This window comes from Haliotis rubra, unplaced genomic scaffold, assembly GCF_003918875.1.
Source record: "Haliotis rubra isolate DU_JTF1 unplaced genomic scaffold, ASM391887v1 Scf90, whole genome shotgun sequence".
NCBI classification, from domain to species: Eukaryota; Metazoa; Mollusca; class Gastropoda; order Lepetellida; family Haliotidae; genus Haliotis; species Haliotis rubra.
The window spans coordinates 830205-857857 of NW_025767635.1; the positions used below are offsets into that span (position 1 = coordinate 830205).

General features: G+C 40.7%; 2 protein-coding genes across 2 annotated transcripts in view; one reads left to right on the forward strand and one right to left on the reverse strand.

Moving 5' to 3' along the window:
* LOC124263921 (F-box only protein 25-like) overlaps nucleotides 1-27653 on the forward strand; it is a 42762-nt gene that overhangs the window by 1342 nt on the left and 13767 nt on the right. The window lies entirely within an intron of this gene.
* On the reverse strand, nucleotides 9840-10488 carry LOC124263949 (glycine-rich cell wall structural protein-like). The gene is made up of 2 exons (XM_046698676.1): nucleotides 10350-10488; nucleotides 9840-10072 (listed from the first exon to the last, which is right to left on the reverse strand). Exons 1-2 carry the CDS (start codon nucleotides 10486-10488, stop codon nucleotides 9840-9842), a joined length of 372 nt encoding a protein of 123 aa, XP_046554632.1.

A 27653-nucleotide genomic window follows, 5' to 3' on the forward strand; every position in this document is an offset into this window, starting at 1 on the left:
GTGTCAGCAGTTAAACAGTCAATGTAACAATAGCTGAGGGCCTCTGTCAGCCTGTGTAAAGGGCAAAGTTGTTGTTGACGTGAAACTAGACCGAACATGCCCGATCAACACTGATACCGTGTCACGGGGGGCGGCCAGTGTGCTGGGGACACCAAACAAGGGTCCAGACAAGGCTACATATTATCCCTTCCACTTTGAAAAAGATGAAAATAAATTGATAAAAGACCGTATTCGCACATATATTTATGACTACCATACATAAATGTATAGGGTTTTTTGTATACTATACGATATCATTGATGAGATTTAGGTGGACAACAGCGGGGCATGTTTACAGGTGTTGCTATAGGAGCCTGTGCTGAGCCTGTGCTGAGCCTGTGCTGAGTCAAACATAGTCTTCACAACAAGGTAGATCTATCGACTGAACACGATTAATCAGATATCGAAAAGAGAATATAATTTTCTATTCAACGCTACCCTGATATTTCTAAATGATATGTTGTTTGATAGGCACCTCAAAGGGTTGGAAAATGACAAAATAGCAATTGTATGGGTTACAACTTCTTGAATTTTATGTGGAGTCGTTCCGGTATGGGTCCTGATACCGGTATCAGGCTGAATGATGTGAGAATGGATATACAAGACATCAGATTCCTCAGATTGGTGGGGTTTTTTTTTGCTAAGTCTGAATACATGTAATAGCCACCCCACACTTTACATATAGCTACTGAATAGACAGCAGTACATCCATTATAAACTAGCTTTTCAATGACTGGACTTTTACGCCTCAGAATACGAATTTGCTTATAGAATGTATTTATTATCGGCGTCGTATGTTTGTTCTAGTTCTGTGCGTATTCCCATACAATCACCTGAAGAAAGGGCTAGAAGTAGTCCAGAAACGTCGTGTAACACAACAAAGAAGAAGTTGCCATCCATATACTCGTCTTAAATTCACTGTTTTGGTTTTGGTTTTCGGTGTAAACGTCTGAATTCCCTTTTTATAGGATCTGAATAAAATGTTTTTAAAAAACAAGAAAATTCACACAAGGAGTTTGCCAACACAACAACAGCCTTTATTGTTGTGTTTCTGTTTACTTGAGTCCACAAGACGGCGTCAAAGTCAGTACTTTGTATGGCCACCATTGGCAGCAATTACTGCTCGGCACCGTCTCGAAGCAGTCTTTCTGCAATGCGATTGCCAGTTGCGGAAGTGTTTGAGGCTTATTTTGACGTTGACGTCCACGTCGATCGAGTTGATCCCACAGGTGTTCTATCGGGTTTAGATCTGGTGATCGGGAAGGCCATTGCAAGACAATGGCGTTAGAATGGCAAGGTAGTGGACATACTGAAGTATGTGAAGTAGCGTTGTCATGCTGGAACAACTCCCTCTGTCGGCCCATAATCGGAAGCATGTGACGTGCAAGGACTTCGTTGACGTACCGATTTGCTGTCAAATTCCCCTGAACCACAACTAACTCAGATATTCGTGTGCTGGATATCGCACCCTACACCATGATCCTGCCTCCACCGAATCTGTCGACCTGTCGAATGCAATTAGGGGCATTATAACGTTCATTTCTCCGACGGTAAACACGCTGTCTTCCATCTCGAAAGGTGAAGAAGAAATCGTGATTCATCACGGAACCGGACTCTACGACACCACGTATGAGAGCAGGTTATTCACTTAGATGTGCCTTAAAGTCTTCTATGACAGCAGGTTATTCACTTATATGTGCCTTAAAGTCTTCTATGACAGCAGGTTATTCACTTATATGTGCCTTAAAGTCTTCTATGACAGCAGGTTATTCACTTAGATGTGCCTTAAAGTCTTCTATGACAGCAAGTTATTCACTTAGATGTGCCTTAAAGTCTTCTATGACAGCAGGTTATTCATGTGCCTTAAAGTCTTCTAGATGTGCCTTATTCAAAGTCTTCTATCTTCTATGCAAGTTATTCACTTAGATGTGTGCCTTAAAGTCTTCTATGACAGCAGGTTATCAACTTAGATGTGCCTTAAAGTCTTCTATGACAGCAGGTTATTCACTTAGATGTGCCTTAAAGTCTTCTATGACAGCAAGTTATTCACTTAGATGTGCCTTAAAGTCTTCTATGACAGGTTATTCACAGCAGGTTATTCCTTAGATGTGCCTTAAAGTCTTCTATGACAGCAGGTTATTCACTTAGATGTGCCTTTAAAGTCTTCTATGACAGCAAGTTATTCACTTAGATGTGCCTTAAAGTCTTCTATGACAGCAGGTTATTCACTTAGATGTGCCTTAAAGTCTTCTATGACAGCAAGTTATTCACTTAGATGTGCCTTAAAGTCTTCTATGACAGCAGGTTATTCACTTAGATGTGCCTTAAAGTCTTCTATGACAGCAGGTTATTCACTTAGATGTGCCTTAAAGTCTTCTATGACAGCAGGTTATTCACTTAGATGTGCCTTAAAGTCTTCTATGACAGCAAGTTATTCACTTAGATGTGCCTTAAAGTCTTCTATGACAGCAGGTTATTCACTTAGATGTGCCTTAAAGTCTTCTATGACAGCAGGTTATTCACTTAGATGTGCCTTAAAGTCTTCTATGACAGCAAGTTATTCACTTAGATGTGCCTTAAAGTCTTCTATGACAGCAGGTTATTCACTTAGATGTGCCTTAAAGTCTTCTATGACAGCGAGTTATTCACTTAGATGTGCCTTAAAGTCTTCTATGACAGCAGGTTATTCACTTAGATGTGCCTTAAAGTCTTCTATGACAGCAAGTTATTCACTTAGATGTGCCTTAAAGTCTTCTATGACAGCAGGTTATTCACTTAGATGTGCCTTAAAGTCTTCTATGACAGCAGGTTATTCACTTAGATGTGCCTTAAAGTCTTCTATGACAGCAAGTTATTCACTTAGATGTGCCTTAAAGTCTTCTATGACAGCAGGTTATTCACTTAGATGTGCCTTAAAGTCTTCTATGACAGCAGGTTATTCACTTAGATGTGCCTTAAAGTCTTCTATGACAGCAGGTTATTCACTTAGATGTGCCTTAAAGTCTTCTATGACAGCAGGTTATTCACTTAGATGTGCCTTAAAGTCTTCTATGACAGCAGGTTATTCACTTAGATGTGCCTTAAAGTCTTCTATGACAGCAAGTTATTCACTTAGACGTGCCTTAAAGTCTTCAATCACAGCAAGTTATTCCATTAGATGTGCCTTAAAGTCTTCTATGACAGCAGGTTATTCACTTATATGTGCCTTAAAGTCTTCTATGACAGCAGGCTGGGCGCGGTCAGAGATACGGAGGAGAGAAGCGAAGTGCTGAGTTTGCTAAATGTCACTTTGGGACATTCATTCTTTCTTTCATTATATTCATACACTATAAAATGATTTACATGATGGTGAGTTCTTTCCTGTTTCATGTAACTTTACCATTAACGTCCCCAGCATGCCTGCACGTACATGGAAAAATCCTGCATGTGTTCTGGAGAGAAAAGAATCCTGCATGTGCTGTGGAGACACAAGAGATGAATACCTGCATGTGTTGTGGAGACACAAGAGAGGACTCCCTGCATGTGGCGTGGAGACACAAGAGAGGACTCCCTGCATGTGGTGTGGAGACACAAGAGATGAATACCTGCATGTGGTGTAGAGACACAAGAGAGGACTCCCTGCATGTGACGTGGAGACACAAGAGATGAATACCTGCATGTGGTGTGGAGACACAAGAGATGAATACCTGCATGTGGCGTGGAGACAAGAGAATCCTGCATGTGGCGTGGAGACACAAGAGATGAATACCTGCATGTGGTGTGGAGACACAAGAGATGAATACCTGCATGTGGTGTGGAGACACAAGAGATGAATACCTGCATGTGGCGTGGAGACAAGAGAATCCTGCATGTGGCGTGGAGACACAAGAGATGAATACCTGCATGTGGCGTGGAGACACAAGAGATGAATACCTCTGCATGTGGTGTGGAGACAAAGAGAGAATCCTGCATGTGGCGTGGAGACACAAGAGATGAATACCTGCATGTGGTGTGGAGACACAAGAGATGAATACCTGCATGTGGCGTGGAGACACAAGAGAGGACTCCCTGCATGTGACGTGGAGACACAAGAGATGAATACCTGCATGTGGTGTGGAGACACAAGAGATGAATACCTGCATGTGGTGTGGAGACACAAGAGATGAATACCTGCATGTGGTGTGGAGACACAAGAGAGGACTCCCTGCATGTGACGTGGAGACACAAGAGATGAATACCTGCATGTGGTGTGGAGACACAAGAGATGAATACCTGCATGTGGTGTGGAGACACAAGAGATGAATACCTGCATGTGGTGTGGAGACACAAGAGAGGACTCCCTGTATGTGGTGTGGAGACACAAGAGATGAATACCTGCATGTGGTGTGGAGACACAAGAGATGAATACCTGCATGTGGTGTGGAGACCCAAGAGAGGACTCCCTGTATGTGACGTGGAGACACAAGAGATGAGGACACCCTGCATGTGGTGTGGAGACACAAGAGAGGACTCCCCTGCATGTGGCGTGGAGACACAAGAGAGAATCCCTGCATGTGGCGTGGAGACACAAGAGAGGATGAATACCTGCATGTGGTGTGGAGACACAAGAGAGGAATCCCTGCATGTGACGTGGAGACACAAGAGATGAATACCTGCATGTGGTGTGGAGACACAAGAGATGAATACCTGCATGTGGTGTGGAGACACAAGAACTCCCTGTATGTGATGACCTGCGTGGAGACAAGAGAATCCTGCATGTGGAGACACACAAGAGATGAATACCTGCATGTGGTGTGGAGACACAAGAGAGGAATCCTGCATGTGGTGTGGAGACACAGAGAGAATCCTGCATGTGGTGTGGAGACACAAGAGAGATGAATACCTGCATGTGGTGTGGAGACACAAGAGATGTACCCCTGCATGTGGTGTGGAGACACAAGAGAGGACTCCCTGTATGTGGTGTGGAGACACAAGAGAGGACTCCCTGTATGTGGTGTGGAGACACAAGAGAGGACTCCCTGTATGTGGTGTGGAGACACAAGAGAGGACTCCCTGTATGTGGTGTGGAGACACAAGAGAGGACTCCCTGTATGTGAGACTCCTGTGGAGACACAAGAGAGGACTCCCTGTATGTGGTTGTGGAGACACAAAGAGGACCCTGTATGTGGTGTGGAGACACAAGAGGACTCCCCTGTATGTGGTGTGGAGACACAAGAGAGGACTCCCATGCATGTGGTGTGGAGACACAAGAGATGACTCCCTGCATGTGGTGTGGAGACACAAGAGAGGACTCCCCTGCATGTGTTGTGGAGACACTGTGGAGATGTGGTGTGGAGACACAAGAGAGGACTCCCTGTATGTGGTGTGGAGACACAAGAGAGGACTCCCTGTATGTGGTGTGGAGACACAAGAGAGGACTCCCTGTATGTGGTGTGGAGACACAAGAGAGGACTCCCTGTATGTGGTGTGGAGACACAAGAGAGGACTCCCTGTATGTGGTGTGGAGACACAAGAGAGGACTCCCTGTATGTGGTGTGGAGGAGACCCATGTGGTGTGGAGACACAAGAGGACTCCCTGTATGTGTTGTGGAGACACAAGAGAGGACTCCCTGTAAGTGTTGTGGAGACACAAGAGAGGACTCCCTGTATGTGTTGTGGAGACACAAGAGAGGACTCCCTGTATGTGTTGTGGAGACACAAGAGAGGATTCCCTGCAGCACCACACACATACCAAGGTTTCCAGAGTACAAGAACTTGACTGTGTCTATTTCAGAACTGTGCCAAGCGTACTGATTTAGCCGAATCAATATGCATGCTCCTTTTTCTCTACGATGGTAGGAAGTCATGGATAACTGTTAACAATGAATGCATCATTAACTATCCTTAACAAGTACTTTTAGTTTGTCTAGATCTCTCTCACAGACAGATGGCTCACAATACAAGGAGCACAAAACGCTATGTTCAGTCGGACTCACTGCCCACGCTGGCGCCTCTGTAACCAATATCTACTGCTTGGCGGCATCAGTTGTCAAATATTTTTTAGGTACCAATGAAAGCAGATATGACTTTGGGGAAGGGGGTTGGGGTTGTCAGTAAGTACTTTGTGTGACAACTGAACACGTTTAAAAAGGTTTTATTTATATGACTCCTTGAAGCCAGAATTCAATAATAAATGGTGTCCAATACCATTTGACGACTATTCCCTTCCTCCCGTCAGGACATACCAACTCAGTGTAAGAATTCAACAGAGGATATCAGCTAGACAAGACATGTTTGAGTAACCATGGACCATGATGCACGGGGGGCGATAACACACTATCAAAGAAGCTGTACTAAACAGAAACTAAACTAAAAATAGAAATGTTTACATAAAATATGAAGAGTGAATGTAACAACTGAACAATAGCATTTAACTGTGTCACGGCCATCCACTGTGAGCATGTACAGTCACACCTGGCTACGTGTCGGCACATCGGGAGTACATCGCCCCACACCGCTGTACAGCCACACAGATAACGCTATAGATAAGTACGACCCGTGTAACAATTGACATCCCCGTATTCAGTCGCAGGCGTCCCGCTGTTGTGAGTGGGATTTGTTGTGAGGATGAATCTCACCACCACCAAGTGACAGATCTAGGGGAGACTTCTGCAGGGTTACCGACAGGCGTCGATAGTGTCACGTATCGATGTCAAAGTTGAAGCAATAAGTTTACCAGAAATCTAAAGAAATTTGGTGTGAAACCAACAAAGAATGACATGTTATACAATTAACAATTGTAATCTAAACTAACTACATTTAGAGTCAATATGTATGTCCCTACAATGACAATGGCAGTATCAAAGTGAATGGCAGCACAATGGCTGCAGTGGTTTAACCAGAAGCACTATGACAGCAACATATCAACTCGCTGCAACAGTAGTTTTGCTTACACACAAGGCCTCGCTGGGCATTTGATAGTCTGCCTTGGATACAAGCCTCGCTGGGCATTTGATAGTCTGCCTTGGATACAAGGCCTCGCTGGACAGTTGATAGTCTGCCTTGGATACAAGGCCTCGCTGGACAGTTGATAGTCTGCCTTGGATACAAGGCCTCGCTGGGCAGTTGATAGTCTGCTTTGGATACAAGGCCTCGCTGGACAGTTGATAGTCTGCCTTGGATACAAGGCCTCGCTGGGCAGTTGATAGTCTGCCTTGGATACAAGGCCTCGCTGGGCAGTTGATAGTCTGCCTTGGATACAAGGCCTCGCTGGGCATTTGATAGTCTGCCTTGGATACAAGGCCTCGCTGGGCATTTGATAGTCTGCCTTGGATACAAGGCCTCGCTGGGCATTTGATAGTCTGCCTTGGATACAAGGCCTCGCTGGGCATTTGATAGTCTGCCTTGGATACAAGGCCTCGCTGGGCATTTGATAGTCTGCCTTGGATACAAGGCCTCGCTGGGCATTTGATAGTCTGCCTTGGATACAAGGCCTCGCTGGGCATTTGATAGTCTGCCTTGGATACAAGGCCTCGCTGGGCAAGTGATAGTCTGCCTTGGATACAAGGCCTCGCTGGGCAGTTGATAGTCTGCCTTGGATACAAGGCCTCGCTGGGCAAGTGATAGTCTGCCTTGGATACAAGGCCTCGCTGGGCATTTGATAGTCTGCCTTGGATACAAGGCCTCGCTGGGCGTCCAGGTAGACTAACATCTTGTCTCTGCAATGAACATACTTTACAGACAAAAAGTTCATAGCAAAAACAAATATAATGAAAAGGAGCCCTGAGACTTTCTTCATTTTCAGAAGCTGTGGAAATCTAGACTTGCCACATTTTCCAGACTTGCATGGGCTTTCTTGGATATATTTGCTTCAGGGCCTGTATGACAGAATAGGCATCCAGGGTGAAACCTGATCTCCTCACAACTGCTGGCCATGAGACCGACACGAGAGTTCCTCATTACGTATGTTAAAAAGCTTCCAAGAGTTTTCCATCATTTATTCAGGCTGCTCTAAAAGCTTCAAGCCAGACCTTGACACGCAATCTGAATACAGTAACAACCACTACGTCAATATGCGTAGTAGAACTACACAAATGTACAGTTGTCAATATACCTAGCAGAAGTAGACACAAGTACAGCTGTCAATATATCTAGCAGAAGTATATATATGTACAGGTGTCAGTATACGTAGCAGAAGTATACACATGTACAGGTGTCAATATACGTAACAGAAGTATACACATGTAGGTGCACGAAGAAGTATACACATGTACAGGTGTCAATATACGTAGCAGAAGTATACACATGTACAGGTGTCAATATACGTAACAGAAGTATACACATGTACAGGTGTCAATATACGTAACAGAAGTATACACATGTACAGGTGTCAATATACGTAACAGAAGTATACACATGTACAGGTGTCAATATACGTAACAGAAGTATACACATGTACAGGTGTCAATATACGTAGCAGAAGTATACACATGTACAGGTGTCAATATACGTAACAGAAGTATACACATGTACAGGTGTCAATATACGTAACAGAAGTATACACATGTACAGGTGTCAATATACGTACAGAAGTATGCACATGTACAGGTGTCAATATACGTAACAGAAGTATACACATGTACAGGTGTCAATATACGTAACAGAAGTATACACATGTACAGGTGTCAATATACGTAACAGAAGTATACACATGTACAGGTGTCAATATACCTAGCAGAAGTATATATATGTACAGATGTCATCATACCTAGCAGAAGTATATATATGTACAGATGTCAATATACCTAGCAGAAGTATACACATGTACAGGTGTCAATATACCTAGCAGAAGTATGCATATGTACAGGTGTCAATATACGTAGCAGAAGTATGCATGTGTATTGATGTTGCAGGGTTACAGTTGCAGACAGTTGCTGCTTTGGTGTTACAGTCTCTGATGAGATTATGGCTGGTCCTTATATTGTGTAAACATCACATAATGTGGTTATCCGCCTGATGTAGTCCATACTGTCCCTGTACGGGTTATCTGTGTAGGTGTGCACGCTATCTGTTATATATGACAGTGGTCCCATGCCTTGCTGTGTACAATGACAACTTGATACCTTATATATAATCTATGATAACAGGTGTGCATGAAAACCGATACAAGGTTATTCTATTTAAGTGAGAAAGAAACTCAGTGTAATGCCCATCTCCAGGATAACCCTCCCCATCTCCAGGTTAACCCTACTCACCCATCTGTAGGTTAACCTTCCACTCTCATCTACAGGTTCACCGCTCACCCCACCTCAAGGTCAACCCTACAATCCCATCTCCAGGTAAACCCTCCCCATCTCCAGGTAAACCCTCTCCATCTCCAGGTAAACCCTCCCCATCTCCAGGTAAACCCTCCCCATCTCCAGGTTAACCTTCCCCATCTCCAGGTAAACCCTCCCCATCTTCAGGCAAACCCTCCACCCTCTCCAGGTAAACCCTCCCATCTCCAGGTAAACCCTCCCCATCTCCAGGTAAACCCTCTCCATCTCCAGGTTAACCCTCCCCATCTCCAGGTAAACCCTCCCCATCTCCAGGTTAACCTTCCCCATCTCCAGGTAAACCCTCCCCATCTTCAGGCAAACCCTCCACTCCCATCTCCAGGTAAACCCTCCCCATCTCCAGGGTAACCCCTCTCAATCTCCAGGCAAACCCTCCCCATCGCCAGGTAAACCCTCCACTCCCATCTCCAGGTTAACCCTCCCCATCTCCAGGTTAACCCTCCCCATCTCCAGGTAAACCCTCCCAATCGCCAGGTAAACTCTCCACTCCCATCTCCAGGTTAACCCTCACCATCTCCAGGCAAACCCTCCGCTCCCATCTACAGGTAAACCATCCCCATCTCCAGGCAAACCCTCCCCATCGCCAGGTAAACCCTCCACTCCCATCTCCAGGTTAACCCTCCCCATCTCCAGGTGAACCCTCCCCATCTCCAGGTGAACCCTCCACTCCCATCTCCAGGTAAACCCTCCCCATCTCCAGGTAAACCCTCCCCATCTCCAGGTAAACCCTCCACTTCCATCTACAGGTTAACCTTCCCCATCTCCAGGGTAACCCTTCCCATCTCAAGGTAAACCCTCGCCATCTCCAGGGAAACCCTCCCCATCTCCAGGTTAACCCTCCCCATCTCCAGGTAAACCCTCCTCTCCCATCTCCTGGGTAACCCTCCCCAAATCCAGGTAAACCCTCCCCATCTCCAGGTTAACCCTCCACTCCCATCTCCAGGTAAACCCTCCCCATCTCCAGGGTAAACCCTCCCCATCTCCAGGTAAACCCTCCACTTCCATCTACAGGTTAACCTTCCCCATCTCCAGGGTAACCCTCCCCATCTCCAGGGAAACCCTCCCCGTCTCCAGGTAAACCCTCCCCATCTCCAGGGTAACCCTCCCCATCTCCAGGTAAACCCTCCCCATCTCCAGGTAAACCCTCCGCTCCCATCTCAAGGTAAACCCTCCACTCCCATCTCCAGGTGAACCCTCCCCATCTCCAGGTAAACCCTCCCCATCTCCAGGTAAACCCTCCTCTCCCATCTCCTGGGTACCCTCCCCAAATCCAGGTAAACCATCCCCATCTCCAGGTTAACCCTCCCCATCTCCAGGGTAACCCTCCCCATCTCCAGGGTAACCCTCCCCATCTCCAGGTAAACCCTCCCCATCTCCAGGTAAACCCTCCGCTCCCATCTCAAGGTAAACCCTCCACTCCCATCTCCAGGTGAACCCTCCCCATCTCCAGGTAAACCCTCCCCATCTCCAGGTAAACCCTCCTCTCCCATCTCCTGGGTAACCCTCCCCAAATCCAGGTAAACCATCCCCATCTCCAGGTTAACCCTCCACTCCCATCTCCAGGTGAACCCTCCCCATCTCCAGGTAAACCCTCCCCATCTCCAGGTAAACCCTCCTCTCCCATCTCCTGGGTAACCCTCCCCAAATCCAGGTAAACCATCCCCATCTCCAGGTTAACCCTCCACCTCCTTCTCCAGGTTAACCCTCCTCATACTCATCTCCAGGTAGACCCTCCGCCCCATCTCCAGGTAAACCCTCCCCATCTCCGGGTTAACCATCCGATCCCATCTCAAGGTAACCGTTCACTCTCATCTCAGGTTAATCCTCCACCCCCCATCTCAAGATAAATCGTCCATTCCAAGCTTAAGTTAACCCTCCCCATCTCCGGGTTAACCCTCCACTTCCAACACGAGTTTAACTTTCCCCATCTCCAGGTTAACCATCCTCTCTCATCTACAGGTTAACCCTCCACCCCAACCCCCAGGTTAACCGTCCGCTCCCATCTCAAGGATAACCCTCTCCATCTCCAGGTTAACCCTCCACCCCATCTCAAGGATAACCCTCTCCATCTCAAGGATAACCCTCCACCCCATCTCAAGGTTAACCCTCCACCGCCATTTCAAGGTTAACCTCCACCCTACCCTTTATTATGTAATCCTTTCACAGAACATGCACGGGATAAAATTAGCAGACGCAGAAGAGCTAACTTATCCTGTTGTTGGCGTTGAGCCATTGTATGGCCACTTCACTATCCCCGAGAACCCATAAACGCCGCCGAGTGGGCGAGTGAATGTTTTGTAACACCTCAGGCAGCAGTATACCAACGTGGATCAGACATACCAGTGACCGAGCATCGATCCACGACCTCCGTGCAGGCACACATGTCCGCTCCTAGAAGCCGTTTCAGTGTTTTTAGGGCGGCGGTTGTCAAGTCATTCTGAGTGTCAACAATTCTGACATCATCTCGTCGAAATTGACAAACATTGAACTGGTTCACAGCATGCATGCTAATCGTTCGAGGTTATGGATTGTGTGATCACGCCCGCCGACTCCGTTGTTGCATAGCCTCATATCCTAATTACGTGGATTTATGTAATAAGATGTTAATCACTGGATTGTGTGGTCCAGACTAATGTTTACACACAGCTGAAATACTGCTCACGGATATCCAAAAGGTTATCCGTGACGTCACTGGTATCCGGATGTATCCAGGTGTATCCAGGTGTACAACCCAGACTTCCGACACGGCATTACACTTCACCAGTCTATTATTTAGTCCCAAGTGAAGTCATTGTAGTTTGAACTATACATCTAAAAAGTAACAAGTACAATCATGCTGAAGCCCAGGACAATGCTGAAATTCTAGAGCGAGCTGTAGCAATCTAAACCCTGCACATCATTCTGTCGAAATGTCCAGGCAACAATAACATCGAGGTACGTCGGAATTCAGTCCGTAAAAGAAGTCGGTGTAAAACCAACAAACAACATATCTGATTTGATTAACAATTATAATTCCCTAACGAGTCTCCACACAACTGTTGGTCTTTATGAAACGTAAGATGTATTGCGAGACGACCAAGGTATGACTAGGCCTAATATAGGCCTTCTGGAACTGCATGTGTGTGTGCAGTTGACATCCTGCTAAGATGAAGAGTGCGTTTGGAATCCTAAGGAGAGCTACTCTCATATGTGATTTTTATAGTTGTTCTCAAAGAGAGGATGAAGACGTCATCACTACATTGGGTTGTAGGCTTGAGAACATGTTATACCAGATAACAGAACACCACTCTATCCCAGAGGAGGAACAGGATGAGATGTTAAGGACTCGTATGTGGGATGGACTCAAGCCTGCATTGAAGGATGTAAGTGCCATCAACAGCTTTGATGACCTACGACTTTGCTTGAGGGAAATAGAATTTGATTTCAGGAGAGGCCTTTGTACCTGTGAGGAAGCAGTCAGCCTCAGCTAAGATGGTTACTACCCTGAACTCATCTAGTGCTGCTGCCACGAAGGTGGAAGTCACAGATCGCAAAGTTCAGGCACAATTAAACCAAAAGCAAATTTACAAGAACCCATCCAGCACTCAAAGAACTCATAATAAGCGCAATAGACGTCCGGGAAACATTTCAAAGCCACAAGCCACAAGAAGATGCTTATCCCAGTTACACTCCTACAGCATAGGACAGATATTTCCCACCTCAGCCTGCGTTTGGACCTCCCAGCCAGTTTGCAGATCATCAGCAGCAACCAAGACAAGATGACACTGATGTACCTGTGTCATTACCCGGTTCATGCTCAAACAGTTACACACAAAATCAAAGCAAGGACCACCTAGATGTTATAGCTTTGGATATCTTGGCCATATTGCGCATGGATGTAGAGTCAGACTGGATCATCTAAGGCACCCTTTAAACTTTCCCAGGCCCATGGGGAAGGGTCACCTAGGTTTACTTGGGAGCCCTAAGGATAAGCAGGTATCAGGAAGATTAATCGGGACGGCCATGCTTTGTTGGACACAGGAGCCAAAGTATCAGTAATCTCAGAATCATTTTATCCTCAACACTTGTAGCATATTCCCACAGAGCCACTGGATGGTGTCTTAGATACTGAGTGTGCAGGAGGTGAGTCTCTGTCGTAATAGTGATTTATAGAAGTAACAAAATGTTATTTAATTTGGTATGGAATCAAAAACCTGACAGGATAAAGAGAGAAACAATGTGTAGACCAGTTAAGGAGGGTGGATTGGGCATGATTAATATATTTGAATATGTCAGAGCTTTGAAGATGACTTGGTTGAGAAAGCTGGTTGCTAGAGATCCCAAGTGGAAATATATTTTATATGCTAGTTATTGTAAATGTAGTGAATTTGATAAACAAGGCAAAGAATTTATTTTTTTAAATTGTCAGAATTTTTTTTAAATCCCTTCTGGATTGACTGTTTCAATGCTTTTTATGATTTTTTCTAATAAAATTACACCTGATAATTTTACAGATTTTTTGTCTGATCATATATTTTATAATAGCAATATTGCTATTAACAAGAAAACATTTTTTGTGAGGGCAGGTTTCAAAGGGGTATCTGTCAAATTTGTGATCGTGTTGATGAATATTGCAATTATCTGTCATTGGTTGATTTTAATTAAATGTATCAATTGAACGTAACTTTTTTTAGAATACTATGGTGTCATTAGCTCTATAAGAACATATTTTGCTGGCTTGTCAATAGTGAATGAAAACACTGGACAATGTCCAGAAAATACACCAATTACTCGGTTGTTACTTTCAATTAATAAAGGTTCAAAAGCCTATTACTATATCCTGTGTTCTTCAAATGGGACACCAAGAGCACAGTTAAAGTGGCAAGAGGATTTTCAGCGTGGTCTTGACTGGAACTGTATTTTCCTAAAATCGTTTAAATCAATACAAGACACCAACTTGAGATTGTTTCAGTACAGGATACTCCATAGACTTTTAACTACCAATACATTTCTTCAAAAAATTAAAATAAAAGATTCTGATTTATGTTGTTACTGTGATGAAGAAAAGGAATCTATTTGTCACTTATTATGGGAATGTGAATTTATGCAAACCTATTGGTCAATTTTTTTATTATGGTTAACAGAAGGTTGTGATCACATCCATAATCTCAAACTCACTTTGAAACTGATAATGTTTGGCTGTAAGAATAATGTTTTTACTGACTCTGTTTTTGACTTGTTCATATTATTGGGAAAATATTACCGTGTACAAATGCAAGCTCAATTCTGCTTTACCAAGTATTGCTCAGTTCAGAAGTGAGTTGAGATTGAGATATAGTATTGAAAAATGTATTTTCTTTAACAAAAGCTGCGACGCCGAATTGTATTCTAAATGGCTCTTGTATCATGGCTTATTCCAAGACGGCTGATTTAATTATATTCTTGAATAATTTGTTTCATAATTAAAATAATCTTGACAATGTGTTTCTGTGAATGGTTTGTCTTGTTTCGTAAAAGTTTCCACCTGTATCCCATTAGATTGCTGCATATCTTCTGACTGAGCGGTTCCCTGGCTGCTGTGTCTTGACTGTAACAGGGATTCAGAAATACATTTAAATTACAAAAATAGATTTATAGAAGTTACAGCTGGAGATACAGTTACAGTTACAGGAGATACAGCTGAAGCTTGAGCAGTTGCCACAAACGAGGAAGTACATTACAGACACAAGGTACAATACCAGAGTCACAGCTTCACTTGGAACCAACATTTTGATATGTTTACTTGATGATTGAAGGACGCCTCACAGACACAGGTTTACACAGAAAGCAGCTTTACATACCCCATGGTATATAGCATATCGGAGTATAGTCTTTCATGATAAGGATCTTTCACGGAATGATGGCAAGCTGGGATCCCGCAAACAGTAATAGGGATTTTAGAGGATACATTACAAGAGGACTTAGGTCACCGCCCATCTGTGCCCTTTTACAACCAACTCTAAACTCATATCTGCAAGATAATATTGACATAGCCCCCACCCTCATTTCATATGATGTATCATTGCGACATACAGCCAGTCACTCTTCAATGTCGAGCATCTGCTCTGCCAGTAGACTCTACAACAGTTATCGAATTCAACTCCTTTCAAGCCATGTACGATGAAGTCCAAACACATCTACGCTTGGTACCTTTTGATACAGACAGCAAGAAGAATTGGAAGGCACATGTTGGACCATTAGGCCATGCTTACAACTGTACCCGCCATAAAACAACATCACTATCTCCATGTTGGACCATTAGGCCATGCTTACAACTGTACCCGCCATAAAACAACATCACTATCTCCATGTTGGACCATTAGGCCATGCTTACAACTGTACCCGCCATGAGACAACATCACTATCTCCATGTTGGACCATTAGTCCATGCTTACAACTGTACCCGCCATGAGACAACATCACTATCTCCATGTTGGACCATTAGTCCATGCTTACAACTGTACCCGCCATGAGACAACATCACTATCTCCATGTTGGACCATTACTCCATGCTTACAACTGTACCCGCCATGGGACAACATCACTATCTCCATGTTGGACCATTAGGCCATGCTTACAACTGTACCCGCCATGAGACAACATCACTATCTCCATGTTGGACCATTAGGCCATGCTTACAACTGTACCCGCCATGAGACAACATCACTATCTCCATGTTGGACCATTAGGCCATGCTTACAACTGTACCCGCCATGAGACAACATCACTATCTCCATGTTGGACCATTACTCCATGCTTACAACTGTACCCGCCATGGGACAACATCACTATCTCCATTCTGTTTTATGTTTGGGAGACATCCTCGCTTGCCAGTGGACCTGGCTTTAAGACTTGATATCGATCCATCAAAATCAATGTCAAGGTTGGATTGTACCAGATCTCTAAGGAAACGTCTCAAACATGTCTATGTTTGAGTTGTAGTTTCCACATCGACCAAGAAAGCCCAGTCAAAACAGTAGACCTATTATCATCATAGGGTCAGAGCTATCACATTAGAGATAGGAGATAGAGTTCTGGTGAAGATTGTTGCTTTTGGTGGGAGACACAAGTTGACAGATAAATGGGAAGAAGATGTCTATGTCATTTTGGATCAACGTACCCCTTCCATACCAGCGTATGTTTTGGTAAGGAAAATGGGGACGGGAAGAAAGGACACTACATCAGAATCTCTTGTCACCAGTTGGGTCCATTCCCCATCAGGAAATACCAGTTCCAAAGCTAATGAAACAAAGCTTCGCCTGAATTTAACACAGATCCAGTAACAGAGACGTCAAAACCAGTTCCAAAGCCAGGGAAACAGGGCAAACCTTCACCTGAACCTAACACCAGACCCGGTCATGTCTGATGATGATGGAATATGGAGATGATGAGTTAGTCAGGATCTGTGTACACCCTTTGGGTACTTCAGTGTCTGCTGGCAATCCAGCTGATAGGTTAACTGAAGAGTTAGTCAGGATCTGTGTACACCCTTTGGGTACTTCAGTGTCTGCTGGCAATCCAGCAGATAGGTTAACTGAAGAGTTAGTCAGGATCTGTGTACACCCTTTGGGTACTTCAGTGTCTGCTGGCTATCCAGCAGATAGGTTAACTGAAGAGTTAGTCAGGATCTGTGTACACCCTTTGGGTACTTCAGTGTCTGCTGGCTATCCAGCAGATAGGTTAACTGAAGAGTTAGTCAGGATCTGTGTACACCCTTTGGGTACTTCAGTGTCTGCTGGCAATCCAGCAGATAGGTTAACTGAAGAGTTAGTCAGGATCTGTGTACACCCTTTGGGTACTTCAGTGTCTGCTGGCTATCCAGCAGATAGGTTAACTGAAGAGTTAGTCAGGATCTGTGTACACCCTTTGGGTACTTCAGTGTCTGCTGGCAATCCAGCAGATAGGTTAACTGAAGAGTTAGTCAGGATCTGTGTACACCCCTTCAGTGTCTGCTGGCTATTGGGTTAACTGAAGAGTTAGTCAGGATCTGTGTACAGTGTCTGCTGGCAATCCAGCAGATAGGTTAACTGAAGATAGAACAGAACAGGAACCGGACAATAATGTTGTCACAGGAGACGAAGTCAGTGGTGCCGATCATGACTCACACAGACGGAATCCATCTCCAGGAGAAGTTACTAATGCTGACAGATACATTATATTGTATATTATAGTATGTACATATTAGATTTAAGTCATTTAATAATTGTATGGATATTTGTAGATTAACAGTTACTTTGCAGTGGCAGGAATATAATTTCTTACTTGTATTAATGAATGCTCCTTTTATCAACAGGTCTGGTCATTTTAAAACTGACTATACTCATCTTAACAAATGCCTATTAATAGCTCTATAGTCAGCATCGTTCTAGTATGATTAAGGGTGGTTAGGTAGGACCACCACATTGTTATGTGTCCTGGTTTGATCCAATCTTATTGGATCATTCAAATTGTAACAATGAGAGGTACCGTTTATGATGTACAGGTATACCGACAAAGATTTATTTGTTCAATTATAATCCATTCAACACCGTAAAAGACTTCCGCCCGTATACCCCCTAAATGTTAATGGTGAGGAAAAAGATATATATGTATATTCAGGTAATATGGGTGGTGGTGGGTGGGGATTGGGCGGAAGTCTTTCCAAATGATTGGCAATGGGTCCACTTAAAGATTGTCAAAGAGCAAAGTATCGATGTTTCGAGGAAGTTGTCAAACGTACATCTAAGTTACTATTTCCATATTTTTGTGTGCGATCATGTTATGCAAGTCAAGTGACATCTCGGTTTTAGTCGCCTCGATCTTCATGCTCGGACACGATGTTTAATGTGAAACAAATTGCATAAAGAAATATTTGTCACAGGTCGCTTTCAAACGATACCCGCCATCACATGAATCTTCTCGAGTGTTTTTCATACGGAGCTTCGAAATCAGAAGCATTTCCCAATGTTTTGTCGTGTTACCGGCCGAAAAGCCACGACTATCGGGAAATAGGCGACGATACATATTATTTAATTAATCTTTTTATAATAATTTTCTGATTACGTAAAAATGAAAATATAAAAGAAATAGGCAAGAGGATATAATGACATCTTACAAATGGATTAAAATAGCGGGAGTTTTCGTCTCCTTCGTGGTTTATCTGGATATTATATGTGTGTAAACTTGTATTTTATTAGAAATAGACTTTTTAAGTTGAAGTTGTATTATTTGAATAATAAGTTAAAAATACCTTTGGTATTTACCAACAGTTGGATTAGACCTAAATTATTGTAGTAGCAATGGTGTTTCACGAGCTGATATTTTCCTTGACAAACGTAGCCTTCTATCTTATTGTTTCATTTTTTTGTCATTATTCTATTCAGTCTAAAGAAAGTTTACTTTACCTAATGCAGAGAAACTTTTGCCCATCTTGAGTGTTTTGTTAAATCATTTCTTTATGAGAAAGTGTACCAAACGTCATTCATGAAATAGGTAATGTTAGTAATACTTTTATTCAGAGACATAGGTGCATAAATTATTGTTTTGATTCAAATGTGCACTTAAACATCATGTCACATAATTGTGACTTCAATTAATTTTCTCTTGAGTAATACAGATGTGCACAGTAGCTCTGACTCGTTAAATTATTTGAAATTCAACATCCTTTGGTGTTTATAGAAGTTAAAGTATATAAATAGTATGGGTGGGTTGATGGGGGACGTGGTGAAAGCTAGTTTCAGTTGAATTTGTCACATATATGAAACGGGAAATCATACGTTTATCTGTGTTAACTTTCCTTTGGACAGCAGTTAAGATTAAGAGAAGACTTGTTGAAAGGTTTTTTATAGGTTTTTTTATAGTAAAGTGTAGGGCTAGTAATATTTGAAAAGGACTAGTTACATACAAAATCCACTAGCCCGGAGGACTAGTTAAAGTTTTTAGTGAGTGTCGATTCCTGCTGTTTTGAAATAAGAATATAAACAGAAGAATGTTCTGGTTTTTCCTTCTTCTTTTTTTGCTTTGAAAGAAGCTATACAATGCACAGTGGTTACTCACATATACTGTGAGTCAGTCTGAAGGTAAAAGAATATTACAAAGTGGACAGATCTCAATAACTGTACAGAAGAGTGTATCACAATATATCGCAAATACAGAAGAGTGTATCGCAATATATCAGAATAGTGTATCGCAATAGTGTATCGCAATAATACGTATCGCAATACAGAAGAGTGTATCGCAATATATCGCAATACGTATCGCAATACAGAAGAGTGTATCGCAATATATCGCAATACGTATCGCAATACAGAAGAGTGTATCACAATATATCGCAATACGTATCGCAATACAGAAGAGTGTATCACAATATATCGCAATACAGAAGAGTGTATCGCAATATATCACAATACGTATCGTAATACAGAAGAGTGTATTGCAATATATCGCAATACGAAATTCGGGGCAATTCGATATAGATAGATAGATGGATATAGACATGTAGAGAAATGGATATAAGTGGATATATGGATATAGATAGATATATGGATATAGATGGATATATGGATAGAGATATGGATATAGATAGATATATGGATATAGATAGATATATGGATATAGATGGATATATGGATAGAGATATGGATATAGATAGATATATGGATATAGATAGAAAGATGGATATAGACATGTAGAGAAATAGATATATATGGATATAAATAGATGATATGGATATAGATAGATAGATGGATATAGATAGATAGATGGATATAGACATGTAGAGAAATGGATATATATGGATATAAAAAGATGGATATAGATATGTAGAGAAATGGATATAAATGGATATATGGATATAGATAGGTGATATAGACATGTAGAGATATAAATGGATATAGATAGATGGATATCTATATAGACATGTAGAGAAATGGATATAAATAGATATATGGATATAGATAGATATATGGATATAGATAGATTATGGATATAGATAGATGATATAGATGGATATTTTATGGATAGAGGTATGGATATAGATGGATATAGGGATATAGATAGATATATGGATATAGACATGTAGAGAAATGGATATAAATGGATATATACATTATGGATACAGTTATATATATGGATATAGATGGATAGATAGATATATGGATATAGATGGATAGATGATATAGATGGATATATGGATAGAGATATGGATATAGATGGAGATATGGATATAGATATATGGATATAGATATATGGATATAGATAGATATATGGATATAGATAGATATATGGATATAGATGGATATAGATACATTATGGATACAGTTACATATATGGATATAGATGGATATTTGGATATAGATGGATATATGGATATAGATACATTATGGATACAGTTACATATATGGATATAGATCGATATTTGGATATAAATGGATATATGGATATATATGATATATGGATATAGATACAGTTATGGTTATAGATAAATATATGGATATAGATAGATATATGGATATAGATTAGATATATGGAAATAGATAGATATATCGATTTAGATGGATATATGGATATAGATACAGTTATGGTTATAGATAGAGATATGGGTATAGATAGATATATGGATATAGATAGAGATATGGATATAGATATGAGTTAGTCAGGATCTGTGTACACCCTTTGGGTACTTCAGTGTCTGCTGGCAATCCAGCAGATAGGTTAACTGAAGAGTTAGTCAGGATCTGTGTACACCCTTTGGGTACTTCAGTGTCTGCTGGCAATCCAGCAGATAGGTTAACTGAAGATAGAACAGAACAGGAACCGGACAATAATGTTGTCACAGGAGACGAAGTCAGTGGTGCCGATCATGACTCACACAGACGGAATCCATCTCCAGGAGAAGTTACTAATGCTGACAGATACATTATATTGTATATTATAGTATGTACATATTAGATTTAAGTCATTTAATAATTGTATGGATATTTGTAGATTAACAGTTACTTTGCAGTGGCAGGAATATAATTTCTTACTTGTATTAATGAATGCTCCTTTTATCAACAGGTCTGGTCATTTTAAAACTGACTATACTCATCTTAACAAATGCCTATTAATAGCTCTATAGTCAGCATCGTTCTAGTATGATTAAGGGTGGTTAGGTAGGACCACCACATTGTTATGTGTCCTGGTTTGATCCAATCTTATTGGATCATTCAAATTGTAACAATGCGAGGTACCGTTTATGAAGTACAGGTATACCGACAAAGATTTATTTGTTCAATTATAATCCATTCAACACCGTAAAAGACTTCCGCCCGTATACTACCTAAATGTTAATGGTGAGGAAAAAGATATATATGTATATTCAGGTAATATGGGTGGTGGTGGGTGGGGATTGGGCGGAAGTCTTTCCAAATGATTGGCAATGGGTCCACTTAAAGATTGTCAAAGAGCAAAGTATCGATGTTTCGAGGAAGTTGTCAAACGTACATCTAAGTTACTATTTCCATATTTTTGTGTGCGATCATGTTATGGAAGTCAAGTAACATCTCGGTTTTAGTCGCCTCGATCTTCATGCTCGGACACGATGTTTAATGTGAAACAAATTGCATAAAGAAATATTTGTCACAGGTCGCTTTCAAACGATACCCGCCATCACATGAATCTTCTCGAGTGTTTTTCATACGGAGCTTCGAAATCAGAAGCATTTCCCAATGTTTTGTCGTGTTACCGGCCGAAAAGCCACGACTATCGGGAAATAGGCGACGATACATATTATTTAATTAATCTTTTTATAATAATTTTCTGATTACGTAAAAATGAAAATATAAAAGAAATAGGCAAGAGGATATAATGACATCTTACAAATGGATTAAAATAGCGGGAGTTTTCGTCTCCTTCGTGGTTTATCTGGATATTATATGTGTGTAAACTTGTATTTTATTAGAAATAGACTTTTTAAGTTGAAGTTGTATTATTTGAATAATAAGTTAAAAATACCTTTGGTATTTACCAACAGTTGGATTAGACCTAAATTATTGTAGTAGCAATGGTGTTTCACGAGCTGATATTTTCCTTGACAAACGTAGCCTTCTATCTTATTGTTTCATTTTTTTGTCATTATTCTATTCAGTCTAAAGAAAGTTTACTTTACCTAATGCAGAGAAACTTTTGCCCATCTTGAGTGTTTTGTTAAATCATTTCTTTATGAGAAAGTGTACCAAACGTCATTCATGAAATAGGTAATGTTAGTAATACTTTTATTCAGAGACATAGGTGCATAAATTATTGTTTTGATTCAAATGTGCACTTAAACATCATGTCACATAATTGTGACTTCAATTAATTTTCTCTTGAGTAATACAGATGTGCACAGTAGCTCTGACTCGTTAAATTATTTGAAATTCAACATCCTTTGGTGTTTATAGAAGTTAAAGTATATAAATAGTATGGGTGGGTTGATGGGGGACATGGTGAAAGCTAGTTTCAGTTGAATTTGTCACATATATGAAACGGGAAATCATGCGTTTATCTGTGTTAACTTTCCTTTGGACAGCAGTTAAGATTAAGAGAAGACTTGTTGAAAGTTTTTTTATAGGTTTTTTTATAGTAAAGTGTAGGGCTAGTAATATTTGAAAAGGACTAGTTACATACAAAATCCACTAGCCCGGAGGACTATTTAAAGTTTTTAGTGAGTGTCGATTCCTGCTGTTTTGAAATAAGAATATAAACAGAAGAATGTTCTGGTTTTTCCTTCTTCTTTTTTTGGCTTTGAAAGAAGCTATACAATGCACAGTGGTTACTCACATATACTGTGAGTCAGTCTGGAGGTAAAAGAATATTACAAAGTGGACAGATCTCAATAACTGTACAGAAGAGTGTATCACAATACATCGCAATACGTATCGCAATACAGAAGAGTGTATCGCAATATATCGCAATACGTATCGCAATACAGAAGAGTGTATCACAATACATCGCAATACGTATCGCAATACAGAAGAGTGTATCGCAATATATCGCAATACGTATCGCAATACAGAAGAGTGTATCACAATATATCGCAATGAGTATCGCAATACAGAAGAGTGTATCGCAATATATCGCAATACGTATCGCAATACAGAAGAGTGTATCGCAATATATCACAATACGTATCGTAATACAGAAGAGTGTATTGCAATATATCGCAATACGTATCGCAATACAGAAGAGTGTATCACAATATATCGCAATACAGAAGAGTGTATCGCAATATATCGCAATACGTATCGCAATACAGAAGAGTGTATCACAATATATCGCAATACAGAAGAGTGTATCGCAATATATCACAATACGTATCGCAATACAGAAGAGTGTATCGCAATATATCACAATACGTATCGTAATACAGAAGAGTGTATTGCAATATATCGCAATACGAAATTCGGGGCAATACACAGCCCTAGTCTATATCCATCTATCTATCTATATCGAATCGATATGTAGACAAATGGATATACATGTAAGTGGATATATGGATATAGATAGATATATGGATATAGATAGATTATGGATATAGATAGATAGATGATATAGATGGATATATGGATAGAGATATGGATATAGAAGGATATAGATGATATATGGATATAGATAGATTATGGATATAGATAGATAGATGATATAGATGGATATATGGATAGATATATGGATATAGATAGAGATATGGATATAGATAGATAGATGGATATAGACATGTAGAGAAATGGATATATATGGATATGAATAGATGGATATAGACATGTAGAGAAATGGATATATGGATATAGATAGATGATATAGACATGTAGAGATATAAATGGATATAGATAGATGGATATTGACATGTAGATAAATGGATATAAATGGATATATGGATATAGACAGATATATGGATATAGATAGATTATGGATATAGATAGATAGATGGATATAGACATGTAGAGAAATGGATATATATGGATATAAATAGATGGATATAGACATGTAGAGAAATGGATATAAATGGATATATGGATATAGATAGATGATATAGACATATAGAGATATAAATGGATATAGATAGATGGATATAGACATGTAGAGAAATGGATATAAATGGATATATGGATATAGACAGATATATGGATATAGATAGATTATGGATATAGATAGATGATATAGATGGATATTTTATGGATAGAGATATGGATATAGATGGATATATGGATATAGATAGAGATATGGATATAGACATGTAGAGAAATGGTTATAAATGGATATATACATTATGGATACAGTTATATATATGGATATAGATAGATATATAGATAGGTATATGGATATAGATGGATAGATGATATAGATGGATATATGGATAGAGATATGGATATAGATAGAGATATGGATATAGATGATATATGGATATAGATATATTGATATAGATAGATATATGGATATAGATATATATGGATATAGATGGATATAGATACATTATGGATACAGTTACATATATGGATATAGATGGATATTTGGATATAGATGGATATATGGATATAGATACATTATGGATACAAGTACAAAGATGGATATAGATGGATATTTGGATATAGATGGATATATGGATATAGATGATATATGGATATAGATACAGTTATGGTTATAGATAAATATATGGATATAGATAGATATATGGATATAGATTAAATATATGGAAGTAGATAGATATATCGATTTAGATGGATATATGGATATAGATACAGTTATGGTTATAGATAGAGATATGGGTATAGATAGATATATGGATATAGATAGAGATATGGATATAGATAGATATATGTATAAAGATAGATATATGGATATATATGATATATGGATATAGATTAGATATATGGATATAGATAGATACAACGATTTAGATGGATATATGGATATAGGTGGACATATGGATATAGATGGATATATGGATACAGATACAGTTATGGTTATAGATAAATATATGGATATAGATGGATATATGGATATAGATGATATATGGATATAGATAGATATATGGATATAGATGATAGATGGATATATGGATATAGATGGATATATAGATATAGATGATATATGGATAAAGATAGAGATATGGATATAGATGGATATAGATGATATAGATGGATACATGGATATAGATAGATATATGGATATAGATATAGATATTGATATAAATGGATATATGGATATAGATGGATATATTGATATAGATGGATATATGGATATAGATAGATGGGCGGATATAGATATAGAGAGAGATAAATATATCGATCTATCTTCTATCATTTCAAAACCTGGGACACAATAACACCAGTATGAAGTATACTACATATACATAGATTATAGGTACGCTTGATTGGCTTGGTGGCGCAGTATTCTACACCCTAGTGCCATACACCGTGTAGGCATTACTTTGTTTTATATGTGTATGCGGCACTGTGAACTTCATATGGCCTATCTGGGCACGGTTATTCAGATGCCTGTACCTTAACCACATTTATGTCAATTGTATGTCAGAATTAAATCAAGGAGTGATCGCTTCTTATAGTTATTTGTCTAGAATCTGTATAACTATAATATTACATCTGAAAGATGTAATGACTGACTTCAATTCTTATGTATGACTTTGAATCATGTATTGTTTCAGAGTGTGTTGTTATTGAAATGGAACAAAGTTCTCACCCCCGTAATCAGTGTCACGGATTTCATAACATCCAATCACTATCCCGATTATGTGTGTGCGTGCGCGCGTGCACTGTATGTGTGTCTGTCTGTGAGAGTAAGATATGGACAGCGTGCACTGTGTGTGTGTCTGTCTGTGAGAGTAAGATATGGACAGCGTCCACTGTATGTGTGTCTGTCTGTGAGAGTAAGATATGGACAGCGTGCACTGTATGTGTGTCTATCTGTGAGAGTAAGATATGGACAGCGTGCACTGTGTGCGTGTCTATCTGTGAGAGTAGGATATGGACAGCGTGCACTGTGTGTGTGTCTATCTGTGAGAGTAAGATATGGACAGCGTCCACTGTATGTGTGTCTATCTGTGAGAGTAAGATATGGACAGCGTCCACTGTGTGTGTGTCTGTCTGTGAGAGTAAGATATGGACAGCGTGCACTGTGTGTGTGTCTATCTGTGAGAGTAGGGTATGGACAGCGTCCACTGTGTGTGTGTCTGTCTGTGAGAGTAAGATATGGACAGCGTCCACTGTATGTGTGTCTATCTGTAAGAGTAAGATATGGACAGCGTGCACTGTATGTGTGTCTATCTGTGAGAGTAAGATATGGACAGCGTGCACTGTATGTGTGTCTATCTGTGAGAGTAAGATATGGACAGCGTCCACTGTATGTGTGTCTATCTGTGAGAGTAAGATATGGACAGCGTGCACTGTATGTGTGTCTATCTGTGAGAGTAAGATATGGACAGCGTGCACTGTAGGTGTGTCTATCTGTGAGAGTAAGATATGGACAGCGTCCACTGTATGTGTGTCTATCTGTGAGAGTAAGATATGGACAGCGTGCACTGTGTGTGTGTCTATCTGTGAGAGTAAGATATGGACAGCGTCCACTGTGTGTGTGTCTATCTGTGAGAGTAAGATATGGACAGCGTCCACTGTGTGTGTGTCTGTCTGTGAGAGTAAGATATGGACAGCGTGCACTGTGTGTGTGTCTATCTGTGAGAGTAGGATATGGACAGCGTCCACTGTGTGTGTGTCTGTCTGTGAGAGTAAGATATGGACAGCGTCCACTGTATGTGTGTCTATCTGTAAGAGTAAGATATGGACAGCGTCCACTGTATGTGTGTCTATCTGTGAGAGTAAGATATGGACAGCGTGCACTGTATGTGTGTCTATCTGTGAGAGTAAGATATGGACAGCGTCCACTGTATGTGTGTCTATCTGTGAGAGTAAGATATGGACAGCGTGCACTGTATGTGTGTCTATCTGTGAGAGTAAGATATGGACAGCGTCCACTGTGTGTGTGTCTGTCTGTGAGAGTAAGATATGGACAGCGTGCACTGTATGTGTGTCTATCTGTGAGAGTAAGATATGGACAGCGTCCACTGTATGTGTGTCTATCTGTGAGAGTAAGATATGGACAGCGTGCACTGTGTGTGTGTCTGTCTGTGAGAGTAGGGTATGGACAGCGTCCACTGTATGTGTGTCTATCTGTGAGAGTAAGATATGGACAGCATGCACTGTATGTGTGTCTATCCGTGAGAGTAAGATATGGACAGCGAACATACACTACAGACTTCACGATCAGCACTCTGGGTCACAGTCCCAAGTTTCC

What these genes read in the sequence shown, in the direction of transcription:
- LOC124263949 (XM_046698676.1), bottom strand. Translation starts at nt 10,488, where the DNA reads ATGGGAGCGGAGGGTTTACCTGGAGATGGGGAGGGTTTACCTGGAGAT. An exon ending in TTACCCTGGAGATGGGGAAG is followed by an intron (nt 10,073 to 10,349) that starts GTTAACCTGTAG and finishes GTTAACCTGTAG; the next exon opens with ATGGAAGTGGAGGGTTTACC.